Below are 25124 nucleotides of genomic sequence, written 5' to 3' on the forward strand. Positions count from 1 at the left end.
GTTAGGATTATTTCTGAATTTCATCATTTTATCAAAATATTGCGATAAAATTGCTATATTTTGAAAATATGGCGGCTATTTGTGACATAGCTGGTAATTCAGTTGGTACAATATTTCACTTGTTATTCATATATTTTTATAGTGGATAGAAAACCCTTCACTTGTAATTTATATAAATACGTATTCATCGTACATACATCACATTTTACATGCAATTCATAGAAATGTAATTATGTAACACATTGATATAGTATACCACTAATGCACTTACAATTTTGATTTTAATATGTGTTTTAGTTTAATATCGTTTCAATGAGGATGGAAATGGAAAGATTTCGGTCATTTTTTTTAGTGTCAGTTTCGTGTCAGTTTCAGTGCAAATTTAAAACCCTGCGTGCTTGATGAAAGAACCAAAGCATATAGAAGCAGAGATTGAGAACAAAACTTATAGAGAGTAAACAATAAATCAAGTAAATTTATTTCACTTCTCATTTCTTTGACAACACACCTGCTTACCAAAAGAACCTATACGATAATACAACACAACAATATGCAATAATGCCATAAACAATTGAAATAAGAATCCAATAAAACGCAAGTAATAAACTGTAGAAACAGTTATGTTTGTATGTCAATTAGGTTGGCAGGCTTTGCAATCTCAAGTCATTGCCCTTCTGCTTTAACATCTTTGGATCATCAAGAAACTGTTTGTACCACAGGGCAGATAGTTTGGGTGTTCTCTCTAAGGTTTTGAAATTCACATAATGAAGCCCAAACCGTACAGTATAACCATAAAGCCATTCGAAATTGTCGAGTAAAGACCATGGAAAGTAACCTCTCACATCAGCTCCTTGCCTGCAGCCATGCATGAGATGATTATCCTTGAGAGCATGAGATACATATGTATATTATGTAACAGATGTATGTGTATCTACGTACATACTGTGAAACAACCAAATACTCCAAAAGCTTAAGCTGTTAGAGTTGGTGTTATTTAATCACTTATACTTCAACATTCCCCTGCGCACGTGTGGCCCCTCTTTTTTTAGTTGGCTGTACACGTGGCACATGTGGCCCCTTTTTTGGTTGGCTGAACAAATGGATTTTTATTATCAAGGCGTTGTTGTGTTTTGAGCCCAGGACCTGCCGTGTGGCAATAGCTTTTATACCATGCGAAACAACTGAGTACTCCAAAAGCTTAAGCTGTTAGGGTTGGTGTTATTTAATCATTTATACTTCAACAACCATGCGAAACAACCAATTACTCCAAAAACTTAAGCTGTTAGAGTTGGTGTTATTTAATCACTTATACTTGAACAGCCCCCCTCACATGTGGCCCCTCTCCTTTTTTTTAGGTTTGGCCGTACACTTGGAACATGTGGGCCCTCTTTTGGGTTGGCCGTATGCGTGGATTTAATATCAAGGAGTTGTTGGGTTTTGAACCCAGAACCTACCGTGAGGCAATAGCTCTAATACCATGTGAAACAACCAATTACTTCAAAAGCTTAAGCTGTTGGAGTTGGTGTTATTTAATCATTTATAATTCGACACATACATATAATATCTAAAATTTTAGTGTAGACAGATGTGGGTAGGTGCAGGCATGCATGTTTCTTTGCATATATGGGTACAATTAATTTGAGAGGGAATTCCTGACAGATTAAGTGCCTCTCTGCATACCTTTAAAAACTATTTGCATATAATCTTATTGCAAATGGTTTTGAAGTTACACACACACACACACACATATATATATATATATATGAGGAAATGAAGTATGTGCAGCTGCACAGATAAGCTATCTGTGCATGGCTCACAAACCATAGTGGGGGCCACATTTTTTGGGGGATCCAAAGCATTCATTTGGAAGACCCTACCCTTCCATGGTTAGGGTAAGTACTAAAAATCAGCCCTATACGATCATCCTAACCCAATCAAAGTTGGATGGGACAATGGACAGACACTGTTTCTGCCCATTTTTTCCCTCCACAAATGGCAGGGTTAGGATGATCCTAAAGGGCTGATTTTTGGTACACACCCTATCCATGGAAGGGCCTTCCAAATGAATGCTTTGGATCCCCCAAAAAATGTGGCTCCCACTATGGTTTGTGCAGCCATGCACATATAGCTTTCTCTCTCTCTCTCTCTCTCTATATATATATATATATATATATATATATATATATATATATATATGAGGAAAAAGATTGTGTGGTCGACCGCACCAAGCTTAGGTGCGGTCGAGGGCCCAAACTCATGTGGGTCCACTTTGTTAGGATGATCCAAAGCATTCATTTGAAAGGCCCTTACATAGATGGGCTATGTACAAAAAATCAGCTCCATAGGATCATCCTAACCCATCCATTTGTGGATGTCAAAATGGACAGACACCGTTTGCCACAAATCTGCCCATTTTTTCCCTCCACTTTTGGAGGGGTTAGGATGATCCAATGGACCTGATTTTTTATACACACCCTATCTATGATGGGGCCTTACAAATGAATGGTTTTGATCAACACTGTTGGATATATGTAATAAGCCTGAGGGCATAGATGTAATTATGCTTCTCAATTATTAATAAATATATTAGTGAGGGGGAGATAATCTCTTTAACTCACTTTTCTTCTCTAATTCTTTCTCTCAACATGGTATCAGAGCCCTAGGGTTTTTGATCCCTAGGGAAACCCCTTAGTCTCCATCTTCTCCATTCCTCAACCCTAACCCTAACCCTAACCCCTTTCCTCATCCTCCTCTTTATCTCTCCCTAACCCCTTCCTCATTCTCATCTTCATCTCTCCCAAGCCCCAAACCTAGCCCTAACCTTCCCCATATCCAAAACAGATTTCATCTTTTTGCCCCCCCTGAAACCCACTCGCGCCCCCTGAAAACCCAAACAGTCCGCATTTTGCCCCCCCTGAGGTATCTTCTTTACCATCATCTGCTATTACTTCTAATTCTTCCATTGCTTCTCGTACTCGGTCTCATTCTACAACCCATCATATTTCTCAGTTTGTTTCTTATGATCGACTAACGCCTTCTTTTCAAGCCTTTGTTTCTTCCTTGTCCTCTGTCGAGTTACCCAAATCATTACAGGAGGCTCTTGAACATCCTGGCTGGCGAGCTGCTATGAATCTGGAAATGGAGGCACTTCGATCCAACCAAACATGGGAACTTGTTTCTCTTCCAGCTGGGACTCGACCAGTTGGTTGTCGTTGGGTTTTCTCCATTAAGTATTTACCTGATGGCAAGGTTGAACGGTTGAAAGCTCGTCTGGTTGCTAAGGGGTACACTCAGACCTTTGGGGTTGACTATCATGAGACTTTCTCCCCTGTAGCCAAGATTCTTTCAGTTCATGTCATCTTATCCATGGCAGCTAATCATGGTTGGCCTCTGCATCAACTTGATGTGAAGAATGCCTTTCTGCATGGCGATCTACAGGAGGAGGTTTACATGGAGCAGCCTCCAGGGTATGCTGCTCAGGGGGAGATGTCCTCCTCTGTTTGTCGCCTTAAGAAATCCTTATATGGCTTGAAACAATCTCCAAGAGCATGTTTGGTCGATTTAGTGAGGCCGTTATTCGCTTTGGTCTTAGACAATGTGCAGTAGACCATTAAGTATTCAGTCATAAATCCTCTGCAGGATGCATCCTTCTGATTGTGTATGTTGATGACATCATTATTACAGGAAACAACTCATGAGGAATTCAAAGGTTGAAGAGTTTCCTACAGACAGAGTTTGCTACAAAAGATTTAGGTCGACTTAGATACTTTTAGGGATAGAGGTGGCCTATTCTTCTCAAGGAATCTTTCTATCACAGAGAAAGTATGTGTTAGACCTACTAGAAGAAACAGGAAATCTTGGAGTAAAGCCTATATCTATGCCTATGGATCCTAGTGTGAAACTTATTCCAGAGGAAGGAGATCTGTTGGAAGACCCTGACAGATATAGACGACTAGTTGGCAAGCTCATATATCTTACATTTACTCGCCCAGATATCTCCTATGCAGTTGGAGTAGTCAGTCAGTTCATGAGTGCTCCTCGTACTTCTCACCGGGCGGCAGTAGTTCAGATTCTCCGTTATTTGAAAGGAGCACCAGGGAAATGACTACTATTTAAGAAAAATTGACATGTCAGAATAGAAGGCTATTGTGATGCAGATTGGGCAGGATCTCCAGCAGATAGGAGATCAACCACTGGCTACTGTACATTTGTTGGGGGCAAGCTGGTGTCTTGGAAAAGTAAAAAGCAAGAAGTTGTTTCGAAGTCAAGTGCTGAGGCAGAATATCGAGCTATGTCCTATACTAAAGGGGAGCTCCTTTGGTTATGTTCCCTCATGGTGGAGATTGGTTTTCCTTGTTCTTCTTCAGCGCAGCTTTATTGTGATAATAAAGCTGCAATTTACATAGCCACCAATCCTGTTTTCCATGAGAGAACCAAGCATATAGAGGTGGATTGCCACTTTATTCGTCAGAAAATTTATAAAGGAGAGATATAGGTTTCTTTTACTCGATCTGTGGACCAGTTAGCTGACATATTTACGAAACCCTTGCCTAAGTCAAAGTTGAATGATTTTTGAAGCAAGCTAGGAATGTACAATATCTACATTCCAGCTTGAGGGGGAGTGTTGGATATATGTAATAAGCATGAGGGCATAGATGTAATTATGCTTCTCCATTATTAATAAATATATTAGTGAGGGGGAGATCATCTCTCTAACTCACTTTTCTTCTCTAATTCTTTCTCTCAACAAGCACAAAAAATGTGGGACCCATGTGTTTGGGCCCTCGACTGCACCTAGGCTTAGGTGCGGTCGACCGCACAATCCTTTTCCTCTATATATATGAGGAAAGGGTTCCTGCTAACGTTAGCGCAAAACAAGGTGGGCCCACATTGTTGGTGGGATCCAAAGCATTCATTTGGAAGGCCCTTTCATGGATAGGGTGTCCACAAAAAATCAACTCCATTGGATCATCTTAGGGTGTCCATTTGTGGGGTGAAAAATGAGTAGATTAGTGGACAAACAATATCTGTCCATTTTCACCCCCACAAATGGACATCCTATGATGATCCAATGAAGCTGATTTTTGGTACACACCCCATCCATGCCCAACAATGTGGCCCACCCTTGTTTTACGCTAACGTTAGCAGCTAAGCTAGAACCCTCCCCCCCCCCCCCCCCCCCCTCTCTCTCTCTCTGTATATATATATATATATATATATATATATATATATATATCGGTAAAGTCTTTCTGTGCGATTGCGAGGTTATGTGCGCAATCCCATTGGTTTTGTGCAAAAAGGTAAAAGGGGGACCCACATGTTAAGAGCCAATGGGAGAGTGTTTAAGCGCGATTGCGCAGATAACCTATTTGTTGAGAAACACTTAACCACAAATATATATATATATATATATATATATATATATATATATATAGAGAGAGAGAGAGAGAGAGAGAGAGAGAGAGAGAGAGAGAGAGAAAACGGTTCCTACACACTAGCTTAAAATACAGTGGGGGCCACATTATTTGGGTGATCCAAACCATTCATTTTTAAGGCCCTCACATAGATAGGGTGTCCACAAAAAGTCAGATCCATAGGATCATCCTAACCATTCGAACTGTGGAGGCAAAAAATGGACTAATTTGTGAAGGTTTAAAGACATCCATTTTACCTCCACAAATCGTAGGGTTGGGATGATCCTATGGATCTGATTTTTTGTAGACACCCTATCTAAGTGAGGGCCTTTAAAATGGATGGCTTGGATCACCCAAACAATGTGCGCTCCCACTGTATTTTAAGCTAGTGTGTATAGAACTCTCTACACATATGTGTAGGAACCGTTTTCTCATATATATATATATATATATATATATATATATATATATATATATATGAGGAAAGTGAAGCTACACCACCGGTGTAGCTAACTTAGCTACACCGCCAGCTTAAAATACAATGGCCCCACATTGTTTTGGTGATCCAAACCATTCATTTGATTGGCCCTCACATAAATAGGGTGTCCACCAAAAATCAGCTCCATAGGATCATCCTAACCCTTCAAAGTATGGAGGCAAAAATGGACAAATTTGTGAAGGTTTTTACACGTTCATTTTTGCCTCCACAAATCGTAGGGTTGGGATGATCCTATGGAGCTGATTTTTGGTGGACACCCTATCTATGTGAGGGCCAATCAAATGAATTCTTTGGATCACCAAAACAATGTGGGCCCATTGTATTTTAAGCCGGCGGTGTAGCTAAGTTAGCTACACCGGTGGTGTAGCTTCACTTTCCTCTATATATATATATATATATATATATGGGGAAACGTTTTCTGCGCGATACTTGAGATAAGTTATCTGAGCAAGAGCTCAAAAAATCATGTGGGCCCACATTGTTTGGATGATCCAAAGCATTCATTTGATAGGCCCTTACATAGATAGGGTGTGCCCAAAAAATAGCTCCATTGGATCATCCTAACCCTTCAATTTTTGGAGGTTTATACCCATCCACTTTAACCTCCACAAATCGAAGGGTTAGGATAATCCTGTAGAGCAGATTTTTTGTGCACACTCTATCTATCTTTGGACTATCCAAATGAATGCTTCGGATCATCCAAACAATGTGGGCCCATATGTTTTTTTGAGCTCTTGCTCAGATAACTTATCTGAGGTATCGCGCAGAAAATGTTTCCCCTATATATATATATATATATATATATATATATATATATAGAGAGAGAGAGAGAGAGAGAGAGAGAGAGAGAGAGAAAACAGTTTCTACACATATGTGTAGAGAGTTCTCTACACACTAGCTTAAAATACAGTGGGGGCCCACATTTTTTGGGTGATCCAAGCCATCTATTTTAAAGGCCCTCACATAGATAGGGTGTCTACAAAAAATCAGATCCATAGGATCATCCCAACCCTACGATTTGTGGAGGTAAAATGGATGTCTTTAAACCTTTACAAATTAGTCCCTTTTTTGCCTCCACAGTTTGAATGGTTAGGATGATCCTATGGATCTGATTTTTTGTGGACACCCTATCTATGTGAGGGCCTTAAAAATGAATGGCTTGGATCACCCAAATAATGTGGCCCCCACTATATTTTAAGCTGGTGTGTAGATAACTTATCTACACATATGTGTAGGAACCGTTTTCTCATATATATATATATATATATATGTGTGTGTGTGTGTATATATATATATATATATATATATATATAGATAGATAGAGAGAGAGAGAGAGAGAGAGAGGAAAATGATTGTGAGCTTGAAGCTAATATAGCTTATATGAGCTTGAGGGCCCAAACACATGGGTCCCCCACATTTTTTGTGGTGATCCAAACCATTCATTTGCAAGGCCCCATCATAGATATGGTGTGTACCAAAAATCAGCTCTATTGGATCATCCTAACCCCTCCAAAAGCGGAGGGCAAAAATGGGCGGATTTGTGGCAAACAGTGTCTGTCCATTTTGCCCTCTACTTTTGGATGGGTTAGGATGATCCTATGGAGCTGATTTTTTGTACACACCCTATCTATGTAAGGGCCTTTCAAATGAATGCTTTGGATCATCCTAACAATGTGGGCCCACATGTGTTTGGGCCCTCAAGCTCATATAAGCTATATGAGCTTCAAGCTCACAATCATTTTCCTCACACACACACACACACACACACACACACACACATATATATATATATATATATATATATATATATATATATATATATACATATATATATATATAGGGGAATGATATCCCCCCCGCGGCCCTTTAACGTTATTCGTTAAGTTTTAAAGGCAAAGAAAAACGTTAAAGGGCGTAAATTTATCCTCAAGTGAACCATTCTCACAGAAACCATTAAAGAGAGGGGGGGGGGGGGGAGATTTTATCCATTTAAAGGGTGGTTGGGGGGGGGGGGGGGATATCATTTCCCTATATATATACATATATGCAAAGAATCCTTAACGTCCAATCTGCAAATAAGATTACACTCAAGAAGTAACCTTATATGCAAATAAGGACCGATTTAGGTGGCATCTAAACATCAAAAGAGGCCGTAAAGCTATTATAAATAATGGAAATGAACTGTTATGGATATGTATATTTACAGAGATACCTCATTGCTTGGTTTAGGGAAGCCAGGTAGCTACAGATATAGTCTATTCTTGCCGTGTCATTAATCAAGTCTTCAATGGAAGAATTGCTCGCTTGGCCGTATCCTGCAATTGAAGTTCTTATAAGACGCATATACATCCTAAAATACCCATCAATGTTTTTTTCTCTCTCTCTCACACACACACACTCGCTTGGCCGTACCCTGCAATTGAAGTTCTTATAAAGATGCATATACATCCTAAAATACCCATCAATGTTTTTTTCTTTAAGTTCAACACAGAAAGGCAGAAAGAGAGCAGTTCACACACACACACACACACACACACACACACGATGCATATACATCCTAAAATACCCATTAATGTTTTTTTCTTTAAGTTCAACACAGAAAGGCAGAAAGAGAGCAGTTCACACACACACACACACACACACACACACACACACGGGCACGGGCATATAGTTTAGTGATTAGGTTAATCAGGGGTAATGAAAAGAGCATCCTCTTTGATTTCTTTATGCCATTCATTGTTCGCATGCCCGAGTCTTGTGGATGGGATCTCAATTCTGCATGAGATTTGGACCCAATGGGTCAGCTGATGTTGGCCCATCAGATCAACAGTGGGGATCAACACAGAAAGGCAGAAAGAGAGCAGTTCACAGACACACACACACACACACACACGCACACACACACACACACACACGGGCACGGGCACGGGCATATAGTTTAGTGATTAAGTTAACAACTCTTTTGGGCCATCCGTCACTACAGGTCCGACCCATTGCGCCTAGTCCATCGTCATCTTGATGATACAAACCCCTTAATCAGGGGTAATGAAAAGAGCATCCTCTTTGATTTCTTTATGCCATTCATTGTTCGCATGCCCCAGTCTTGTGGATGGGATCTCAATTCTGCATGAGATTTGGACCCAATGGGTCAACTGTGTTGGCCCATCAGATTAACAGTGGGGATCACTAAATCCATGTACCACGTGCCCATCATACACACACTCACACACACATATGTATGCACAGACATACATATGCGTGCGTATGTGTATATACATGTGAATGTGTGTGTTGTTTGTGAAGGTCCGTGGATGCATCCGAGATACACAAACATGTCTTTACAACCTGTGTGTTTTGGGGTCAAAGAGTGCTCAAACACCTTTTAGCCGTTTATACTTAATCCATGTCTATTCGTCACATATATTTGTTTTCTTACCATTTTCTGTAATAAACATGGGGGTATTGTTGTATCTATCCTTGATGTACATGACGGTCCTTTCCATACCAGAGGGAACAACGAAGAAGACTGGCATTGCAGTCTGCATGAAAATAATCAAGAGATAAGATGCTCTGTTTTGTTTATACAAGAAATGTATTTTTAACTCTCACCTAAGGGTGTTGAAAGCTTACGGCCTCTTTGAGCACTTTCTAAATCTTATTTTCATATAATTTTTTTGACATCAAATCTGATTATTTGCAAATAATGGTTATAATAGTTTTATAAACCTTATAATGACTTCCAAAGAGGCAATACCGTATCATTTCTAAAAAAGATTTACTTTAGATAATATTATTTGCAAATAAGATCTGATACTGGTTCCAGCCAAGAGGCCCTTAGTCATCACCTTAATCAAATGGACTTGATCTAAAATGTGGATTGTTGGGAACCTCTTTTCTTTGATTTAAGAGGTATTTGATTTGGCGAATGATTTTTTGCACCCAAAAGCTTTGATTTATATTATGTTCGCTAGAAAGTGTTTTGATTCCTATTTTCCATTTGTGTTGTAAGCTTTTTACCCGGGCCCCGATGAGTTGTCCGTCTATTTCTCCAGATTCGAATGCGAACGTCTCCCCTTCAGAATTGCCTGACTCACATGGCTGAAACATACAATCTTCTGCATAGAGGCTTGTGTAATGGTTAATTCCGATAAAATCCAATTTATTTTGTAACTTTCTCCTTTCACGCAGTGAAAATATCGGTAATCTCGAACCCAAAATCTCGCGCATTTCTGGAGGATAATCACCGAACATTATAGGATCCAAAAACCTGAAATTAAGAGAAAAAAATTCAAATATTGATATGAAAGTTTCATGGTAGTGAACCAAGATGGGGCAACAAATGACAACGACAGCAACGATGATGATGCTAATACTAATGAGAATATTCTCAACTCAACTCAACAAAGCCTTTTTCCCAAACTAGTTGGGGTTGGCTAAATGAATCCTTTAGAAAAATTTCATGAAGAAGGTGAAAGGAATCTATCCGACTCAAATCCTAGCTCTAGTTGGGTTCGTCTACGTGGATCATTTTCTTCCATTCTATCCTATCCAAGGTCATGTTCTCTGTTATGTTCCTAGCTATCAAGTCTTTCCTCACTGTTTCTACCCAAGTTGTTTTCGGTCTGCCCCTACCTCTTTTAACTCCATCAACTTGGCACGAGTCGCCTCTTCTCACTGGAGCATCCAAAGGCCTACGTTGGATATGTCCAAACCATCTTAAGCGGTGTTCTTTCTTCTTCTCCTCAATTGGTGCCACCCCCACCTTTTTACGAATGTCTTCATTTTTAATTCTATCTAACCTTGTGTGGCCGCACATCCATATCTAAGCATTCGCATCTCCGCTACACTAATGAGAATATTAAGAAATAAAAAATATAAATGTAGCAATGGTATGTGTATATATTTTAAAGGATTCAATAAAATGAATATTGGCATCCAATCGTTCTGATTTGAATCAAACTTGTAAAACTGACAATAGCAATTGCAATAAATATAATAACTATGTAAAAATGAACATAGTTTAACATGGTGTGCGAAAAATGTGGAATTCACTAATATGTTTTTGATGAATCATTTTATTTACCAGGGAGAATTGAATCCTAGAAGTCGTTGAGCCGCTGCTTGATCTTTTGGGATATCTTTGAAGGGTTCATACCAGAAAATAGCCAGCACGATCCCAATTGAACCTCTTTGTTTCACCTTAATAAACAAATTTGCACAGTAATTCTATTAGAGCGAAATCTTGAAATAGCCTTTTTATATAATTCACAAAAAATTTCTTTCAGAACAAGTATAACTTTTGTGATTATAGATACTATTAATTCCCATGCATAGGGCACTGTTTCTATTATGTAATAACAGAGATTTTCTTATAATTCATCACCAAAATCATGACTAGTTTTATCTGTTTCTCTACACGTACTTATTATCCAGATACACTGTTTCTAACCTTGTAAGACTAAGACTCCCATTCTGGAGACGTGGTGCATGTGGAAGCCCACCGATAGATGGGCCCAAAAAATCTAATACTTGTGGTGTAGAGTGTAGTTTGTACCTGATATTTTTTCCTGTAAATATCGACGGCAGTTGCATGTGATAATATTACATTGTGTGCTGCGAGGTACGGCTCTAACGAGGAGTCGCCGGTTGAGCAATTGCCAAATGGTATGGAACAACGGGCAGGTGGGTATTCTCCACTGAGGTAACCATTTCTAATGAATATGTTTGGTTCATTGAAGGTGCTCCAGTATTTAACTCTATCACCGAATGCCTCAAAACAAACCTCGGCGTAATATCCAAAATCTTGCCTACAAATTATTTGTTAGAAAGAGAAAAAAAGAAAAGAAAAGGCAAACAGGGCATGTTAGAAGCCTTGCGCCATTGTGCCCAAGCTCCCCCGCATTCACTATTGGGGCCGTAAAGGGACTTGTTTTATCGAGACGTTGATCCAGTAGGCCATCATGAGGCAAACCACATGTTCTATGGCCCACAAGGACCAATTGCTTTGCTTTCTTGGACAGAACCCTAGACCATGCCTAATAGATGAAAGGGCTAGGATCATCAAATGAAGGTGGCACCAACTGCAATAGTTCAGAACACTGTGTCTTTAAAAATCTATGTGAGCAAAATTTTGCATTTTTTTCAAAATATATGTTTTATTTTTGTTTTTTTCTGAGTGGTATTGCTGACGCTGTTTTCTGTAAACTCTACAAAACTTCAACACTTTAAAAAATTGTATAGTACTTCATGCTATTCATTTTCTTAACAGAATCTTTTGAAAAAAGCATACTAAGGAGTGGATGAAAAATCTCTCGAAGGAGTTTTTTTCTCCTTTTTCTTATTTATGTTTCTCCTTTTTCTTTTAATTGGACTTTTTTCGTTGGTAATATTCGTTAAGATCTAGAGAAATAAGGGTTTTTGTGTACAAATCCGTAGGCCTTGGGTGAAATCAAAGATGTGTTGAACTGAGATTTAGCGATGGATGTAGGAACATTGAGACTCTTTGTCCATGTTTACACTCTATAGCACTTTCATAAGTCTTAAAATTATTTTAACTTTTTATTTATGATTTAGCTAGTAAATAAATGACGAGGATTGGTTGAATTTGGCTTATTATTTTATATTTTAGAATCTGATGACATGTATTGACAAGTACTTAAGAATTTTGGATGAATCGACAAGTCTCTGTATTACACGACTCCTTTCACATTCTGCATTTTTTTTCTTCCCTATTTCTTGGATGCTTTTTTCTATCTATTTTTATGAGCTAGAGACATTTTGTACCTGTTGTCATTTTCGCTTTCAAACAGTGACCATTAACCTCCTTTTAGTAGTTTGATAACTTGAGACAAAAAACTTTAATAGCTTTAAGAGTGGGTTGAACGCTTCAATAGGGCACGACCTCACTGTATTTTATTTTTTTTGAAAGATAACAAAGTCCTTTATTAATAGCCGAAGATCATACAATCGAATCGGGGACAAGATGTCTCCAAAAACAACAGTAAACGATCAGTACAATAACCCCCGCATCCACTCACAGAGATGCCCCACCAAAACAAAGCTATTAAGCCCTTAATGTGGTATCGTTTGTCTGCACCCTTGTGGATTCCATCATAACCCCCTCTCTTGCTAAACCATCCGCCATATGGTTGGCCGATCTTCTGCGGTGGGAGATTGTAGGATGAAGATAGTAAACGAGGTCGCGACCTGTTTAGTAAACGAGGGCACGACCTCACTATAAATCAGCAAAGCACATTTAGTATTACATAGTGGACCCCACCATTGATTGATTTAGACTGCCCATCTTATTTGATGGGCCAAAAGCAATGTCGATAACAATAATAGCAGTCGAGGCATCTCGGTCTAGGGCTCTGTTTTTTATTTGGTTTTAATTCATCCTTTTTTTTTTTGAAAGATAGTTTTAATTCATCTTCACCATTCAAACAAACAAGGTTGAAGCAATACCAAAACTGCAACAAAGAAAAACTGTAACAGAGGAGAAAATCTTACTGTATTTGTGAATTCAACCATGAGCCATATCGATGTTCGAGTTCTTGAGGAACATCATAATGGCTTAACGTAACAAATGGCTCTATCCCTGTTACAAAATATTAATAAATTAAATTAATGAAGTACGTTATATAATAAGATAGGTTAGGGACACATTGCTCCAAAGTCGGTTCGATAATTAATGAAGAACGTCATATAATAAGATAGGTTAGGGATACATTGGTCCAAATTAGAACTGACTTTGGTCGTTGGCCACTTCCATGTTCATAACATGTGGGCATCTCCACCGTCTAAACCATAGTTACCGGAAACTCCTTGGGCGGGTAGGAAACCCGTTTCCCCTAAAACGCGTTTCTCGCAGTTGGGAAACTCGTTTCCCCTAAAATGAGGGAAACACGTTTCGGAAACGTTTCCAAAATATGATACAAAATTGGAGAAATGTTTCTGAAACACATGGGAAACATATGGAAAACTTATGTAAATACTGTGTAAACGCGTGATAAGCCTATGCAACACTCGTAGAAAACGTGTAGAAAACATGTGTGGAACTTACGAAAATCATTTTGGAAAAAACACATCATTTCCTAAGACGTCTCTCGTACAATTTTTTTATTGTTTCTCGTTTCCATTTCACGTTTCGTTTCCCACCCTGGTAACTATGGTCTAAACATCTCACCTTTTCCGCAGCAATATTCATCTAACCGTCGACAATGAATGTGAACTGCTTGGTACATTGATCTTGACCATCCACATCCACAGTGGATCTCATCTATGGTGTAGAAATAGTATACTAAATGTTGGAATATGTAACTTGCCTAAGGGCATTTAGGACTTTGTACATCCCTTTATGTTTTAGTATAAAGATGAGTCAGGGGGAGATAACCCTAACTCATTCTGTTTTCTCTGTCTAAACTTTCGTCTAACATGGTATCAGAGCCTTAGGGTTTTCTGATCCCTAGGGTTCTCTATCAGCCTCCATCTTCTCTGCCACCCCCCACCCCACCCCCCTCGCTGCGAAACCCAACTCCGGGCCAAGTTTCATCCGAGGCACACCGGCACACTGTCTTTTTCCTCTTGAGAAGGAGTCGTTCCCTCCGAGCCGAAGGCACCAGGCCCTCCGTCCCTCACGAGACACGCCCGCCACGTTTCTCCGCCACCCCCCCATCCTCCCCTGCGCAGCAACCCCTAAAACATTTTCCACACAGGGTGGAAATTATTTTCCAAGAACGAGGATACCCCCCCCCCCCCCCCCCCCCAAATTTTCAAGGAAAATATTTTCCCACCAAGTCAGAAATCTTTTTCCAGGACCGAGGATTTGCACCCCCCCCCCCAAAATTTCCCAGGAAAATATTTTCTCACCAACTTCGAAAACCTTCTCCAGGACCGAGGATCTGCACCCCCCCAAAATTTTTCAGGAAAATATTTTCTGACCCCCCCCCCCCTTCCTAAAAATAAGTTTCCAGGGCTGTGTTTCGCCTCGCACCAGAATTTTTTTTCTTCCAGCCCCCAATTCGTAGGTCTGCTGGTAAGCCTCATACCCCAAGTTTTTCAACCCCCATCATTTTTCCTCCTCTCCCGCCCATTCCTTGGTAAACCCTACCACTCTTTTCTCCTTGTTATTATGTGTTAGATCTTCATCTCTTACTCTACTTTGATTCTCGTTTGTCTTTGCGGCTCCCCTCTGTGCCTCATGGCTTCCCTCTTGTCAAGCTTCGTCGATGCCCGTCATTCTTGGAGCCGCGTCTAGCTTTCTTGGCGTATCCTAGTTTGCCCACCTATTTTGTTATCTCCTGTTATTCGTCTTGGTTTGGATTGTCTGTTTCTTTCTTGCTTGTTATTATGGAGGAGGTGCTTGACAATCCTTCCACAGGAGTGGCTCCCGGTGTTCGTCTGACACCCTCTATGGCGTCTTCTTCGTCATCATCTCTCTCTGTGGATGGATCATTCCCACATATCACTACTGCTAAGTTGGATGGGGCAAACTACGTTACTTGGAAAGCAGCCGTCGAGAAGTATCTTATTGCCCGTGGGAAAGCCCACGTCATTCGTCGTGATCCTCCTCCTACGACGGATCCCACCTTTGATCGATGGGAACAAGAGGATGCTCTTGTTTATACCCTTCTGTGGCAGAGTATGGCCCCTCACGTCTCTGGGCCCTTGATGCTTCTGCCTACTGCGAAACGGATCTGGGATCAGGTTACTCTTTTTTACTCTGGCGTAGCAAACATTAGTCGGATCTGCTCTACCTATTCCGAGTGGATGCGTTTCCGCTGTAGTGATCTTCCTCTTGCCACCCATTACAACCAATTCGTTGGCCTCTGTCAGCAGCTTTTTACATGCCGCTTACCACGGATCTCACAGAGGCTGCCCGTCAGAGGGATCAGATCCGTGTTGTGCAGTACCTTGAGAGTTTGGGTCCGGAGTACATGCATTTTCGTCAGCAAATTATCGGTTCTGGCGCTATTCCTTCCCTTACTGAGGTTTACTCCCGCGTCCAGCAGTGCTCTCCTGGTGATCCAATAATATCTGTTCCTATTGATGGTTCTGCTCTCGCGACCTATGATGGCAGTACTCGCCCGCCTCGTGGTGGAGCCTCCTATGGTCGTGGCCGTGCCGGCCGTGGTGGTGGTCGTTATGGTGGTGGACGTGGCCGTTCTTTTTGCACTCACTGTCAGCGCGAGGGACATTATATTGACCATTGCTATACCCTGCATCCCGAGCTTCGTCAGGCACGCTCGGCTCACATGGGTGCTACTACTGCTTCGGCTTCAGATTGCGCTCCCTCTGCTTCTGTTCCTGCACCAGCTGATTCCACCTATACATTATCCCGTGCCGATTATGAGGAGTTCCAGCGTCTGCGGCTCAGTTCTCGTCCTCCCTCTGCAGGTTCGGCCCAGCCAGGTAGTTCACCCACTACCCTTATATCTAGCTCAGGGTCATGGATCATTGACTCTGGCGCATCCAATCACCTGACTGGTAACTCTTCTCAGCTTAATTCTTTTCGCTCTTTCTCGTCTCCCTCTCAGTCTATCACCCTTGCTGATGGGTCCACTACACCTATCACTAGTGTTGGTCATATCTCCCCTCATCCTGTTCTTACCTTATCTTCTGTTTTATGTGTACCAAAATCACCATTTAGTTTACTTTCAGTTAGCCAAATTACTAAATCTCTTCACTATTCTGTCTCATTTTTCCCATCTTACTGTTCATTTCAGGATCTCTCGACTGGGAAGACGATTGGAACGGGTCGTGAGGTAGATGGACTCTATCGTCTTGACTGCCGGCCGCCTACTGTCTTACATAGCTCTGTGGATACATTTCAGTGGCATTGTCGCCTGGGGCATCCTTCACTTCAGCGGTTGCAGCAGACTTCTCTGGTTCCCGGACCTTTTTCTAGTTTTCAGTGCGAGTCCTGTGAACTCGGGAAGCACCGTCGTATGTCGTTTCCGTCCCGGATCATTAGTCGATTGTCTAGTCCTTTTGAATTAGTTCATTCTGATGTATGGGGAGGGTCGCGTCTGCTACTGGCTTTCAGTATTTTATTGTGTTTATTGATGACTTATCACGCATGACCTGGTTATATTTACTGAAGAGTCGATCCGACGTGTTCTTTGCTTTTCACACATTTCATTCTGAAATTAAGAATCAATATAATTGCAATATTAAATGTCTTCGTACTGACAATGCTAGAGAATATTTTTCTGATACTAATGGCTTTCAATCCTATCTCTCCCAACATGGGATTTTACATCAGTCTTCATGTGCGTACACCTCTCAACAGAATGGTGTTGCTGAGAGGAAACTTCGTTTTTTGCTTGAAGTAGGTCGCACTCTTCTTTTTCAGATGAGTGTTCCTAAGGCCTACTGGAGTGATGGCCTACTGGAGTGATGCCCTTCTCACGGCGTGTTTCTTAGCAAATCGCCTTCCTTCCTCTGTCTTAGAGGGTGCCTCTTCTTTCGAGATTTTATCTCCTAGTAAGGAACAGTTTCGTCTGACACCTCGTGTATTTGGATGCGTTTGTTTTGTTCATCACCTTGGACCTGGCCGTGACAAACTCGATCCCCGGTCTGAGCGTTGTGTCTTTCTGGGGTATTCCCGTACGCAGAAAGGCTATCGTTGCTATAGCCCTCGTCTGCGTCGCTGGTTTGTCTCAGCCGATGTTACGTTCTTTGAGTCTGAGGCATTCTTCCAACATGACGCGGCATCTTTCACCCTTTCTCTCGAGTCCGAGGTCTCGCTTCTCTTACCAGATCTACCTGCTTCTCTTCCGTCATCTCCTATTTTCGTGCGGCCAGCTTCTGCAGCTTCTACTTCTTCTGCCACGTTGGAGAAGCCAGCTCCACCTAAAATTACACAGCAGTATCAGCGGCGCCAAGTTACAGATAGGTCTCTTCTACCTCCTCTCGCACAATCATCTTCTGAGCCGATGATCCCTCTGTCCCGCTCTCAGATATCTTCTCTTCCGCCTTCCTCTGTTGTTTCTGATTCTCCTATTGCATCTCGTACGAGATCCCGTTCCACTGCACATCCTATTTCGAGTTTTGGTTCTTATGATAAGCTCACCAGTACCTTCCAGAGCTTTGTTTCCTCCTTATCTTCTATGTCTTTACCACAGTCAGTGGCTGAGGCTCTTGACCATCCTGGTTGGCGTGATGCTATGAACCTAGAAATGGGCGCTCTTCATAGTAATGAGACATAGGATCTGGTTTCTCTACCCCCTGGTGCCCGTCCTGTTGGTTGTCGGTGGGTTTTCTCCATCAAATACCTCTCTGATGGTACTGTCGAGCGCTTAAAAGCACGGTTAGTCGCGAAAGGATACGCTCAGACTTTTTGTGTTGACTACACTGAGACCTTCAGTCCCGTTGCGAAAATTCCCTCTGTCCATGTGCTCCTGTCTCTTGCTGTTAATCATAGCTGGCCCCTTCATCAGCTGGATGTGAAGAATGCCTTCCTCCATGGCGACCTGACTGAGGAGGTGTATATGGAGCAACCACCAGGGTTTGTTGCTCAGGGGGAGACTTCCTCCTACATGTGTCGCCTACGCAAGTCACTCTATGGCCTCAAACAATCTCCGCGTGCGTGGTTTGGGAGATTCAGGGAGGCAGTCATGCGCTTTGGCATGAAACAATGCACAATGGATCACTCAGTTTTCAGTTATCACTCTTCAGCTGGGTGTATTTTGTTGATAGTTTATGTGGATGACATAATCATCACAGGGAGCAATTCACAAGGTATACAACGTTTGAAAACCTTCTTGCAAAAGGAATTCTCTACTAAGGATTTGGGTTAGCTCAGGTATTTCTTGGGGATAGAGGTTGCTCGTTCTTCTAGAGGCTTGTTCCTATCACAGAGAAAATATGTCTTGGACTTGCTAAAAGAAACAGGCAATCTTGGAGTTAAACCAACTTCTGTACCCATGGATCCTAATGTGAAACTCGTTCCAGAAGGAGAGTTGTTGGAGGATCCTGGCAGGTATCGCAGGTTTGTCGGTAAACTTATATATCTCACGGTTACTCGGACAGATATTTCATATGCTGTTGAAGTTGTCAGTCAGTATATGAGCTCTCCACGTACATCTCACTGGGCTGCAGTGACACAGATTCTCAAGTATTTGAAAGGGGCTCCAGGGAAGGGATTGATGTTCAAAAGACATGGCCATATGAAAGTTGAAGGCTTCTCTGATGCAGATTGGGCTGGATCCCCAGCAGATAGACGGTCCACCACTGGGTATTGTACATTTGTAGGTGGCAATCTTGTTTCATGGAAGAGTAAGAAGCAGGATGTTATAGCTAAGTCCAGTGCAGAGGCTGAATACAGGGCAATGGCACAGACAAGCACGGAACTTATTTGGCTACATTCACTTCTTTCTGAAATTGGCTTCATTTCATCTTCTCCTTCGCAGCTTTATTGCGACAACAAAGCTGCAATATACGTTGCCAACAATCCAGTATTCCATGAGCGCACCAAGCATATTGAAGTGGATTGTCATTTTATCCGTCAAAGAATCCAGAAAAGAGAGATTTGCACTGTGTTTACTCGGTCAGGGGACCAATTAGCTGATATGTTTACAAAGTCCTTAAATAAGTCAAAATTGAGTGATATATGTAACAAGCTAGGAATGTATGATATCTACATTCCAGCTTGAGGGGAGTGTTGGAATATGTAACTTGCCTAAGGGCATTTAGGACTTTGTACATCCCTTTATGTTTTAGTATAAAGATATGAGTCAGGGGGGGATAACCCTAACTCATTCTATTTTCTCTGTCTAAACTTTCGTCTAACACTAAACATGCACCTATGATGTGCATATTGGGGCTGTCTAGGGAGCTCAACTGCCCCAAAAGATTTGAATCTAAATGGGTGGGACATAAACACAAGTTACAGGTCTGTTGGGGTGTCTGAGGTGGGATATAGCCATATAGGTACAATAAAAATTCTAAAGTTGTGGATCCGTCGGAATGTCCATGGCCCGATTGAATAATGGCAAAATATAAGAAGTATTTTCAAATTTCCTTATGTACAGACTAAACATAACCGGTATTTTTGTTATGGTATAGAATAACATAGCATGAGAGGACACTTCCATCTTTTCAACTCATGGAAACATGAGGGTGGTTTTGGTTTGATATATAAAATACCCTTCATGGTTCCGCACGAATCGAAACCATCAAGACTTAGGACAGTCCGATTTCGAAATGGATTGAGGCCCAAACACTAAAAGTATGATCTGAGGAATTGTCTGATTAGGATCCGACCTATAAAGATCGGAACGGACCGTGACCCAGAACACTAGTTCATGTGACTATTTATTTCGATCCTGTTACTTCTAGGCATAAAATTAGGAATGCCACCTAAATCAATTTGTCGCATATAAGAACCAGTAAAAGTAAATCAAATAAGATAACTAACTTGGTTGGAAATGCCTAATTTAATGGGTGGGTAATAAGTCTGATGTGAAGATAATTACCTTTGAGTAGAAGGGCATCTATAAGATTGTTGTAGAAGTCAATTCCCACAGGATCAATCTCCCCAAATCGACCCTCTACGATCAAGATTCATTAATTTATCCTACAATTGAAGAAAAAATCTGTTGAATAAATGGTAAAAGCCGAAGGATTAGTAGAACTCACTTGGGAGGATGCGTGCCCATGATAGAGAGAATCTGTAGGAATTCACCCCTATGGAATGCATCAACTCAATGTCTTCCTGTTTATTTATTCAGTTTACATCAGAAATTCTTGTATTTTTTTAATGGTATCATGAATTCTTGTATCATGCTACTAGAAATTATAATCTTCTATCTGGAAATAGATAAAAATAAGAAATGATATTTGCACACCCTTATTTTCATAACTGCACTCCTCACTTTTGTTTTTGATTGGTTGTTGATAGCTTTTTAGGAATTGTGATAGCCTTTTAGAGCTAAAATAAGATACTGCTTATATCATTTCCCTAAAGTACAGTGATTGTTTTGTTTACATAACAACAAATGATGAATTCTAGGATGCAAATTGTTGCAAAACATGTGTTGGTTCAGCTCATATCTTTGGCTTCTCCAAAGCCTTCCAATACCATTTCTTGTAACCCTCCATGAACTTAGTCCAATCAGTTGGCTCCCTCGGGAACCAACGGATCTTCGTCTGAATTGATTGATTCCCTTCCTCCTTGATTGTTTTCGGGTTGTATGTTCATTTGTATATTATCTTGGATTTTATTTGTACGTTTAAACTGACCATCTTGATCTTTGGACATTCACGCTCTCTTTTTTTGAATGCATATGTTGTTACCATTAAAAAAACTTCCCAAGAAATTAGCAATATTTTGGCAACATCCATTGGCGGATATGCAAGATCCGAGGAAAAGGCCAATAAGTTTTCTTGGCTATAAATGCCAAAAGCCGCTAAAAACCTTATAAATCAACCTGTATTTTGTGGATTTGTAAGTTATATTGGTAGATAACAACACGGGAAGCAATGGAAAGAAGCAAAAACACAATTGCTCAAGTTTCATTTGATTTTGCAATGATGCCTACGTCCACATGAGAAATCACAATCATGCACTGACTAGAGAGTGATTATCCACTATGAGAAACAAAACAAGGATTACAGGAGACTAAACAAAATCCTTGCATCCCAATTCATGCTCTCTCTAAGCTCAAAGGCCACCAAAGCTTTCTCTTACACGCCCTAATAGAAGCACAAGACCTCCCCACTTCTTTACTTACAAATGTACTCTTTCTCAGGATCAAAGAAACCTTATTTTGGATTTCCCTCAAAACCCAAGGAAGATGAACCCAGCTTCTATATGTGAGAAGACAAACACGATAATGATAGCATTCACATCTATCTTGCCAACCTCAGATCTCGACTTGCCTTCCTCACATATTCTACCAAATATCATTTCTCTTTGGATAATTTAAAAAAAAAAAAAAAAAACGGCATTCCTTCGATTATTTTCACACGAACAATTGATTCATGATCTTAACTAATCTCAAAAGTGAGGTTCCTTCTGGTCTTGTTAAACAGGAGTTATTTAGTAACTTCTTTTAACTTCACTGTATTATCCTCAATCAACACTGTAGTAACCAGATTATCAGAAGAATCAAGAATAAGGTCTTGTCTTTTGTCATGTTTTCATCAACCTTGTGGAGATGATCCACGATCTCGTTGAACACGGTCATGTCTTCCATAAGGTTCTCGATTTCCTATATCTTTAGCCTGTACAGTTGACAATTTAGATACAACTTGTTGGTCAAGCTCTTTGACACGTAGAGCTTATCCAACTGCTTTTATAATTAGGTGGTTGATCCTTCAGTTCATAATGTTGAATATAACATTATTTGCCAGACATAGTTGAATTGGGATGACCATCTCGATTCGATATCATCTCGTATCTTCTTCAACTTTCCAATATTTTTTTTCAACGCCTTAGTAATACCTTGTTAAATTACCATGTCCTTCAAGCTTCTCTTCCATAGAATAGATTTATTATTTTATCAAATTATCAATCTGAAACTTTGAGGCTAAGCCCCTTACAGCCATATCAGATCATCCACATAACACTCTGTAAAGTTGGTCGCCCCACTTAGATATAGGAAAACTCTGGAAACCATTCAAAAAAATATAGGAAACTTGGGAAATATGATTAGAAAATTCTATTTCCATACAATGATCATTTTAAACAATCTTAGATTGATTGATCAATCAACGTTTAGATACTAAATTAAATATCTTGTTGAACTCATTTTCCAAGAAAAAATTTCCTTGCATCCAAACAGCCAATACTGTTCATATTGAAGTCAAATTAAGAAGAAATAGACAATGCTTTTAATTATTACCATGTAAAGATAGTAATGGCTGTCAGTAATATCCCCATTGCTTTCATCTATTATTTTTCCTGATCCATAAAAAGTTCCAAAGCTTCAAAGATCTGTTTATAAATGACCAAAAAAAAAAATTACAGTTCAATAATAAGGTAAAAACCTGGAAGGTGAGTGAAAACATCCCAATTGCTTAGACTCTTATTACCTGCCAAATATGCACCTTCTATCTGGAAAAAGAAACATAAAAAAAAAAAAAAAAACCACAGAATTAAAATTCTTTGTTTCTTTTTGAAACTTTTTATATTTAATCTTGTTTCCCAAAATGCCCTCGCTATCTAGACAACCAACATTGGACCTCAATCATACTTCTGTCCTGTATGTGATGCAGATTTACGTATGCGCTTTCCACCTTTCATTCCGAAGATATTTTATTCGCATTTACAGCTTACCCTACTTTTTCCCAAATTACCCTCCAGTGAGAAAACAACCAGCATTCTGCTCTGATACTGTCTTTTAACCTGTAGGTGATGTTGACACCTAAGAAATTCTAGTTGGTCCGTTGTTGATATAGGCTTTTTTTTCTTCAGAGTTGTAATTTCATTTAGGAAGTAATACGTAGTTAATCATTGCCTTATATCAGATTAAAATAAGTGTGTGTGGATATCATTGCTCTCTCTCTCTCTCTCTCGTGTTTTGATAATTGCACTAACTCATCTTGGCTTTTTTATCATCTCACAAACTCAGCTTGTTTTTTTCTGTTTTAAATTGGGCTTCTGAGAGCTTTTGGGGAGCTTGCAATAACCTTTGGCAGCTGTTTAAATAATAAAAGCCAAGATGATTTGCTGAAATTATCAAAACACGGTAGTGCCAATATCAGTCAGGGTTTCTTTGTTCATGTTGGTGTACCACTTTGGTCTTTGGACCTTTTACTCATATTATGAATAATATTGGCATTTACTACCCATATTACTAATAATGGTTTGTATACAAATTATTTTTAGGAGAAGGTGAAACAGGAGAATTCGACCTAATTTGTTTTAAGCAATTTCCACCCCAATTTGTTTTTCTTTCCCCGAGTAGAAGTGAAGTGCAATCATTCTTAGGAGACGAGCAAAATGGGGTGGATATATCATTTACCTGTACTCTTGAGACACGAAATTCCCCCAGTCATTTTATAAAATTTTGGAATCTTATTAACATATGAACTGTATGAGTTACAAATATGACTCCTGTTATTTACAGAGAGAGAGAGAGTATATGAGTTACCTGGTAAGAAGAAGTTGAAGTTCCCCAAAGAAACTCTTCAGGAAATTGGCTACGATTTACTTGGTCACAGCAGCTAACCAAGGAGAACAGATAAATAAACAGAATAGACGCCAAACCCTTCATCTTATACCTTTCAAATAACCAAAACTACCATAGGAAGCACTTAAGTTTCTCTCTCCCTGTATCTAAGAATGAAGACAAGAGGATGAAAATATGTTAGCCCTGTGGGAGTAGATGATGGGTTTTTATATAGAAAAGGGTCTTAACTCTGAATTAGGGAAAAGGGTCTGAGAGAAGGGTGGGTTTGAATGAGGAGCTCCGTTGCAAGTTCTCTCGTGCTTGTTTCTTCTCTTTCGAACTCTTTTCTCTTTATTTGTTAAGGCTGGGATTCAATGGAAGGCTTTATTATGGGGGGTGCCAATATCATTAGCTACTAAGTGCAAAATTAGCCAGGAATCAGATACCAAAGGAAGACTGAAAAAAAAAACGGTTGAAAGAGAAAATGCTGCTTGGCCAGGAATCAGATACCAAAGGAAGACTGAAAAATCAAAGGTTGAAAGAGATAATGCTGCTTCATTTAAGTAAATGTTACCAGCACTACTGAATTTTGATGAGGGCCCTTCATTTATTATGAACTCTTACAATACGACAAAGAGAAAATCTGATCTCTTTTGAATATTTTCATGTATTTCTTGTTTTGGATTCCTGTCTGCCTCCCCCCTCTTGTAATCTCCTTTTTTTTAATTGATCTGGTGGGGGTCTGCCTAACCCCAGCTCAACGACTAAAAAAAAAAAAACTCTTACAAAACGACAAAGTGCTTCCCGTTGATACTTAGAACAACCCTCTGGGTACTTTTCTTACCGTTGCAGCCGGTAAGACATAAGAGTGGAAATTATGGCTAAAGGTTCTCAACTCAAGCATTAAAAAAACCTGCTCCTAAATTTGGGAAAACAAAATCAAGAGGTGCTATGATATGTGTCCCTTTTTATCAAAAACCAACGGTTCTTCTCACAAATGGAATGGTTACTAATCTGCAAGGCAAATGCTTTGAAAATAAATGAAATATTTTGGAAGATTATCGGGAACAATGGTTATTATGTTTAAGGAGAATT

At 40.0% G+C, this 25124-nt stretch overlaps 1 protein-coding gene across 1 annotated transcript; it reads right to left on the reverse strand.

Moving 5' to 3' along the window:
* Window positions 1-445: 445 nt before the first annotated feature.
* On the reverse strand, window positions 446-24752 carry LOC143860055 (beta-glucosidase 18-like). Its single transcript, XM_077370562.1, has 12 exons — window positions 24012-24752; window positions 22906-22972; window positions 22761-22819; window positions 20554-20629; window positions 20391-20465; window positions 13423-13510; window positions 11468-11720; window positions 10997-11112; window positions 9931-10180; window positions 9350-9452; window positions 8126-8228; window positions 446-855 (listed from the first exon to the last, which is right to left on the reverse strand). Exons 1-12 carry the CDS (start codon window positions 24132-24134, stop codon window positions 636-638), a joined length of 1533 nt encoding a protein of 510 aa, XP_077226677.1. The 5' UTR covers window positions 24135-24752; the 3' UTR covers window positions 446-635.
* Between the last annotated feature and the right edge of the window lie 372 nt (window positions 24753-25124).

This window comes from Tasmannia lanceolata, unplaced genomic scaffold (assembly GCF_043159265.1).
Source record: "Tasmannia lanceolata isolate RefF3 unplaced genomic scaffold, GAP_Taslan_0.1 ptg000037l, whole genome shotgun sequence".
Lineage (NCBI taxonomy): Eukaryota > Viridiplantae > Streptophyta > Magnoliopsida > Canellales > Winteraceae > Tasmannia > Tasmannia lanceolata.

Excerpts from the sequence above, each read along its gene's own strand:
- LOC143860055 (XM_077370562.1), bottom strand. The coding sequence starts at position 24,134 with ATGAAGGGTTTGGCGTCTATTCTGTTTATTTATCTGTTCTCCTTGGTT. Across the intron at positions 11,721-13,422 it reads TGGTTGAATTCACAAATACA|GCAAGATTTTGGATATTACG; the intron begins GTAAGATTTTCT and ends AATAATTTGTAG. Across the intron at positions 10,181-10,996 it reads CTAGGATTCAATTCTCCCTG|GTTTTTGGATCCTATAATGT; the intron begins GTAAATAAAATG and ends TCTTAATTTCAG.